General features: G+C 33.5%; 1 protein-coding gene across 2 annotated transcripts; it reads right to left on the reverse strand.

Moving 5' to 3' along the window:
* Positions 1–25: 25 nt before the first annotated feature.
* On the reverse strand, positions 26–6747 carry LOC107014260 (ribulose-phosphate 3-epimerase, chloroplastic). Of its 2 annotated transcripts, XR_001456207.2 has the most exons (10): positions 6272–6747; positions 5015–5129; positions 4598–4738; positions 4393–4506; positions 2846–2924; positions 1347–1456; positions 1218–1274; positions 723–792; positions 515–620; positions 26–381 (listed from the first exon to the last, which is right to left on the reverse strand). XR_001456207.2 is itself a non-coding variant. In XM_015214111.2 (9 exons), exons 1-9 carry the CDS (start codon positions 6391–6393, stop codon positions 571–573), a joined length of 858 nt encoding a protein of 285 aa, XP_015069597.1. In that variant the 5' UTR covers positions 6394–6747; the 3' UTR covers positions 34–570. The 2 variants fall into 2 exon arrangements, 1 of the variants encoding a protein (XP_015069597.1); XM_015214111.2 differs by having other exon boundaries at positions 34–620.
* Between the last annotated feature and the right edge of the window lie 1038 nt (positions 6748–7785).

Here is a 7785-nt window from a genome sequence, read left to right on the forward strand (position 1 = left end):
TTTTTCTGTTTGGGGAACTTGACACTTAACTGATTAACATCTATAAATGTCATCTTGAAAATTGGATATTCAGTACAGAATCATCTTGTTCCCTATGCAAGGAAAGGTATACAACATATTGTATTACACAACCTCTGCTATTTTATTTATCCTCTTTGTGTAGATTGCAGAGTGAACCATGTTTATTCGTTCTTTGCTACTATGTATCGCTCTGTCATCTGCGTCAAATGCAAATAAAGCTACTGGTAGGACTCCATAGAAACGTAAACAGCCCAACGATGAAACTGCAATCCACTGATAGTGATCCTCTTGTAAAACATATATGGATAACAGAAATCTCTCTGTTGTAAATACACGTGACATAAACATTTTGTATGTTTCCTGAATACAAAGATATGAAGGTCAACCTTAAACATGGTTCCCTCTACTGATCACACAAGGTTATAAAGATATGATAATGAGGAGAATTTGACTGAAAAAGATGAAGAAAATCAGAAATTGACGATGAACATACACAGAAACAATTCCGTATTAACAGCTGTGACTACTTGAACCAAGTAGGCCGGAACCTCATACAGCAACTGCTGCAGGCCTTTTGCTTGTCTTGATCCCTTTAATAGCTGCAACATGTATACACAATATGTAAGTTCTAGATTTATTAATCAATAAATATTAAGTTCCAAGCTTCTCAGTATGGCAAAATAAAAAATTTATATACTTGCCTTCAGCATAATCAGGAGCTCCAAAGACAGCAGAACCTGCTACCAAGGCATTGGCTCCAGCTTCAATGACCTGCAAGAAAAAAAAGACTGTTAAATCGGTAATCTCGTAAGGATAAATGGTTGGTTGCTTTGATACATCATGTTCGCTTTGTCATTACCACACACAATTCTCTACAACTTGAAAGTAGGTTACAATATTAAACATGTCTGCCGCAATAAATGGCAAAATATGGACAAATATAAGGTTGTGCTTCATGAAATCTGATAGAACATTAGAACAACTTAGGAAAAGATTTAAATTCACAAGATACAATCCAGAAGTAACATTTACACACCACTTGTAATGCTGCTGGTAAGATTTTATCCTTTCTTCACATCCTATGACTTATCCCAACAATACATCGAAAAGAAAAATATATCTTTTCAAAGTTATGAAGGGTCAGGCAACAAGCTTAATGGGAGAGGGGCTTATAATCACGGGAGAGCATCATTTACCTTGTAAGCATTTTTGGGACCAACTCCACCATCAACTTCAATCCAAGGGTTTAATCCCTGCAAAGTTAACATAGGAATGTCATCACATTGCATAATTTGCAGAGACTGAAAAATGGTAAAAAGAATTACCTTCTCAGCACATATTTTTCTTAAGTCCGAGATTTTCTTGACCTGACTCTCAATGAAGCTCTGTCCCCCAAATCCAGGGTTTACAGACATAATCAGCACCAGATCAACAGCTGTTGCACAAAAAAAGAAACCACAAACAATTTATCAACTTTGCTCACTTTGGATTCAAAGCTTAGTGCCTTTTCCGATCTAGATTTCCAGAGGTAGCATACAGGTTATAGACAGGAAGACCATTGGTAACCATATTAGAACTTTGCCAAATCTCTACAAGTATATTTCCCCACCCTTTAAAGATTGACAAAAGCTTAAAAAATTGAAATACGGGACCTCATATTAAGAAAAATGGACCTTGAGCTTACTCAACTTTAACAGCTAACTTAGGAGGTAAGGATTGCTTAAAAACCATATAACTTCCCATTAATAGAGAAACCAAGAATAAGGATCGGTGACGACTCTAATAGCATATCTGAAAAATATACATTGAGCCTAACTCAATAGGAAAAACTAGCCCGTGTGGGGGATTCTATAACCTTGCTTCTCAAATCAATATCTCTAAGGTAAGTTTTTCATCGGAGCACTCAAATTAATATACAAGTAATTCTAGGGTACACTCCCAATGCTTTTGCTTCATTTATCATCTTGAACCGTTGCGGCATTGTACAGTATATTCAGCATAGCTCAGACTAGTAGGGGCTAAGGTGATTTGACATGTTTTTCTACCATATGAAAGTCAAGACTAAAAGATAATATAATCTATATCACCTATTTACAGGAGTAGTTCTCCCATCTCTCGATCCCAATTTCATTATTGACTCTCACAGCACCAATAATAAAGAAGAAAATTGAATCAGAAAATTATAAGAAAAATACTAAGAGTATCATCTCTGGAAAATTGTCTTTTAACTTTAAGGAAATGAAAATTCCAAATTATAGATAGATGCTACAAGTGTCATAACATTACAGAGACCAACAATCATTTATTTCTATACTGCACAGTTGCTACAGATTTATGGAGCATGTTCTTCTCTATTTTTGAACTTAGTTGGGTTATGCCTCGGAATACCTAGGAAGCCATTGAAATTTGGAACACATGGAAATTTGATAGAGCCATCAGGAATATTTGGAGACTGATATCTGCTAGCATTTTTTAGGTTTTGTGAACAGAATGGAATAGGAGATGTTTTGATGGTGTATCAACTCCCAATCACTCTATCAAGGCTACGTGCTTAATGCTTCTGTTTAGCTGGCACAATTTGTTCCCTGTACATTCTCATGACAACTTTTTGCTCTGTTAGCTCCCTAATTCCGAGGTAGATTTTTTTTTTGCTATGGAGCTAGCTCAGTTTTTTTTTTTTTTTTTTGAAATTGGTAAATTAGGAGCTAGCTCAGTTTTATTTTTGGATGCAATATCTTTTGTAATTTTGTATCTACTTGATGCAAGTTATGAAAACATTTAGTTGATCAATACAAAAAGTTGTCTTTAAGAAGCAATATCTTACCATCAAGGACATATTCAATTGCGGTTAAAGGGGTTCCAGGATTGAGGACAACCCCAGCTTTAGCTCCCAAACTTTTAATCTGAAAAAGAAAAAATCAATATTGTGGTCAAGACGCACTTAATAGGTGAAATAATGAGTAAGACAGCTAAAAAACACCAGTTACCATGAAGTTAGAACTATCTATGGGTCATAAAATCATAATATTCTGAAATATCACCAGCTGAATTTCTATATCACATCTATGGCTCTCACAGTTACAAATTACGGCAGACCATTTTCAATGTCATGGGACACCGAACACCTAACCGTGATCCTATATAATTTCTCTAGAAGTGATAGTTCATTTTAAATAGATTAAGTAGATCATGTAAAAGGTAATCGGAAATTTTAAAAAAGAAACTTCAAACTAGTAAGTGTTCAATGTAAGAAAAACAAGCACCCTACATTTTTTTCTAAATCCCATGGTTTGAGGATGCTTTGCATCATGTGTAAAGTGTTTCAGAGAGAAATCATCTATAAGAGTGTTTCAGAGAGAAATCATCTATAAGAGAAGTAACATAATTCATCACGAATAATTAATCAAGTACTCCAACAAGTTTTTTCTAACTGATATCCTAAATAAAAGCATGCAATAAAGGTAAATGGAAAACACCAGTATTTAGACCTCTCATGAAGGATACCGCAAATCATGGATTGATCTCACAAATAGAAAATTTGTAGTATGTGAAAACGTTAGACTGGTGATGTTCTGTTAGTTATGTACAACATTCCTAACAATCTTAACTTAAGAGAAGCCTGTTACTGTAGCCATTTTAAGTAGGTTTGCAATCAAATTCGTATGAGTAGATAGTCATTACTGAAAAAGAGGTATCTTGTATTTCGACAAAAACAAGCATGCCTTTGAGCATCAAAAAGTCCAAAGGATCACAAAACCAAGTGTTAATCTTTTTAGATACGTGAAGCCAAAATTTTCAAGAGACTGACAAAGATACTTAATAAGTCCCATGTGCCAAAATTTTTATTAAGTGTAAGGCAGTTTTGATAGGCCTTTTCCCAAAGGAAAGGTTTTGCAAATTTGTAGGTTGCTCCTACTGAAAAATGCAGAAAATTTCATAGGAACACACTGAAAAACACAAGTCTTTGTTTAAAAGATCTCTTTATCAGTTTTATTGCGGTTCACACAACTAGCTGCAGTAGCCAAACACAAGCCATGCATCAATACCACTAAGATAGCTTAATCTGAATGTTCTAGTGTGCACTTACTACAAACAGTTCAATGTATGGCAGCCAGATATCCTTTTTACAAAAAACAAATATTTTTCATGAGCCAACCTACTATGCAAACCAAAAAACTCGAGGTAGAGGAATTTGTCAGGTTGCAGTATACGAACACTTTCGCAAACACTGTTGATAAGAACTTTCTAGCCTCCTTGTATAATATCATAAGTACAGTTTGGAATCCATATTATGCGAGGAGACGTTGTTTTTGCTAATTCGAATTGAAAAAGGAAAAAAAAAGAAGAAAAGAAAGAGAGACAGATTCTTACCTGGTTTATTGTACGATGCAAGTGGATTGTAGAAGATTGCTCACAATGAACACTGACAATATCAGCACCTGCTTTTATGAAGTCAGGTACTCTCTGGTCAGGTTCGACAATCATCTGCAATGGTAGGTTGAAATTGAACATCAGCAAAAGCATTTTCGTGCCTATAGACCTGAAACAGTTTTACCACATGAAAAACAAGAAATACCAGATGCACATCCAGTGGAAGATCTGTGATAGGGCGCAAGGAATCAACTACAAGGGGTCCAATAGTTATATTTGGAACAAATCGACCATCCATCACATCTACATGAATCCAGTCGCAGCCTGCCTGCTCAACTGCTTTCACCTAAATGCATGGAAGGCACAAGAGTAAAACACTTTAATGTGATGAACGATTAACCAGCTTAAGAGCCATTCTTAAGGGAAACCACAAACAAAAATGAAGAAATTCATTAAAGAACTTGACCTAAAATCAGAATTCAGAAAGGCAAAATGTATTTACTCAATATTTTGAACTTGTAGATGTATAGCAATATTTATTACATCTCGTTTCCAAATAGAAATACACCTTCATAAGATCTATATAAATATGGTAGGGCAACAAATCCATACGACCACAAACCTGCTCTCCTAATTTAGAAAAGTTAGCAGAAAGGATGGATGGAGAAACAATAATGTCGCTTTTCGAGAACTTATCCACCCGAGAAGAAGCTGTCACCACAGTTTGAATTCTCCTCCTGCATTTACAAACAAAATTAAGAACTTCATTTGGACAGATTCTGACGCTAGTATAAGGTATAGTTGCAGAAAGATAAATGCTTGCCAGTTAAATTTCCTATATTTTAAGATAGGAAGTAAGAGAGCAATATGAGGTTGTTAGCAATAAAAGAAAATGAATAGCTCTTCTCCAAAAGAACAAATAATGCATGAACTCAACTGATATATTCAAGAAATCGGCTCATTTTTACAACTACATCAGCAAAATTGCATCACCAAGTGAGCATAATCTTATCAGTGAGATAAATAGCTAATAGCAATTGGAATCAAATTCAAGTTACGGTCGGTGCTTGTTGAAAAACATAAAAGACAAAGTGACTTGAACAAGAATTAATCAGAATGTCAAAAGAAAAAAAAACATGACATTGCCAAGGAGCATTCTGGCATGAGCTTTAGCTTATCAGCCAATTGAAGAGGGTGGTTCCAGATGCTTTTAGATACTAAATCGACTACCACAAGGCAAGCAATCCTGAATTGCAGATTATCCAGCTTATAACATTGACTATCAGACCATTTGCTTACCACACAGGAAAATCAAACTTCAAATAGGATATGAAGGCATATTCACAAACATAGAGAGTGCAAAAATTTCTAGTACATCTTTATCATCCACTACATTACATATTTTTTATCATCCTTCATGATACCACCAAGGGGCCTGTATCCTGATAAACACATTTGATTCCTTCTATCCAATATCTTAAAACTTCTTTCCTCTTTTGAACCATCACAAAATCTTTAAAAACTTATCCTCCTCCGAGTCACATAATCATTAACATAGCGCTCCAGAATATCATTTCAAAGTTAACTGGATGTTTCACCAACTAATTATTTCTTCCATTCTGTGATCTTTAACAGTTTTTGTTTTTAAAACTATCAATTCAATTTAATAATCTCCACAAACAAAGATTCATACACCCACTCTACACACCAAAAACATCAAAGTCCAATTTTTTCCAGTGGAAATGACTGATTAAGATTTCCCGCAGCAGGCTAGCAAATAACTCGAAGTAGAAAGATAAGCGAATTGAGTGAAGAATTAAAAAGACTTGGTAATTTTTAGGGGAAAAGGAAGTAAGACTATGAAGAAATTAGAAAAAACCTGGTGAAAGTGAGTGAATTGGGGTTGGAGAAAGAAATCTTTTGAAGCTTTTGACTCCCGCCAAATCCACTAATTTGGGATTGTAACAGAGTTGATGAACCCAAAGAAGAAGCAGTCGCCATTGATTTTTTTTTTTTTTTATATATATATTTTCTTGAAGCAAACTTTTGCCTTGTTGAAAATTGAGAATAAAGGTTGGTACTTTGTCAATTTGAAAGCACCAAAGCTCAAAATTCCAACCACCCTTTTGAGACTTTGAAGACGAGAACCTAAAACTGTTGTAATTTTGAGGAAAATCAAGAATGAAATATCAGGTGGACACGTGTCCGATTTGGTTTGTCATAGAGGGCTTTGCTTATCTTCAATGGTTGGCCCTTCTCTTTTGCTGATTCAATTTGTAGGGAACAGGGGACCTCCCATTCTTCATTTATCGCATGATGGCCACAAGCACACAAACCAAAGACCAAGGTAGAAACCATCCTCACAAAATGCCCAACCCAAAGCCTAAAGTCACCTTCATTATAATTTTAAATATTTTCAATTTATTGTAACAAACTTGTGTTTTATTTCTAGGTAACTATAACTATTTATTAGTTGCATATATCATGATTCATGACTTATAATTTAAGTATAACTTTTTTCTTTTAGATAATTTGATCATGATAAGGGAATTTATTTGATTATTTTAATTATGAGTTTATATACTAGTTTCTGAGGATCTGCTTCGCACGTGTGTTTCATGTAAATTTTTATAGATACGTTAGAATGACTAAAATCCCATTGAAATATATATGTAAATTGAAATGAATAATAAAATATAACAATTACAAAATTCAAAGACTTTACGGCAATAAAACATTCATAGAAAACTAAATTAAGAAGTCTAACAGAGTGAAAAAAAGACAAAAAGAAACAGGATATTTAAGAAAAATACAATATAGACATTATTCTTATAAGATTGATGTATATATAGATGAAAAAATAAGTACAAAATTAGTACATAACTCTCTGAGTTTTTATCGACTCCTTTCATATCCTATCAAAATTCAAGAGTCTTCATCTGTTTTTACTGTAGAATAAAAATAGCCTAATAATCTTGATAGGGATTTCATGAGATAAAGAAGTTGAATTTATATAAATAGAGTAGAAGGAATATCAAAAGATATTTAAAGTTTTAGTTTAAATATTTGGAGGTTATGAATATGAAAAGATGAAAGTTATGAATATTAAGAGTATAAAAGTTAAATAAGTAATTAGAAAATAATAATAAATAAATGAAGAATATGAAAAAAAAATTAAAGTTAGCAAATCATGTAAAAAGAACAACTAAAGTTCTTATCATGTAATTAAACATTAATGAATTTAAATTTGTGAAGCTAGAGTCATTCTTTAATAATAATCAAGAGGACATTATCAAATGTGCGTCTCCATTTTGTAGATTTGCACCCTTTAATTTATTAAATTTCGTTATTTATCATAAAGGATAATACTTTATTCACATCAATTATATTATT

This window comes from Solanum pennellii, chromosome 3 (assembly GCF_001406875.1).
Source record: "Solanum pennellii chromosome 3, SPENNV200".
Taxonomy (NCBI): Eukaryota; Viridiplantae; Streptophyta; class Magnoliopsida; order Solanales; family Solanaceae; genus Solanum; species Solanum pennellii.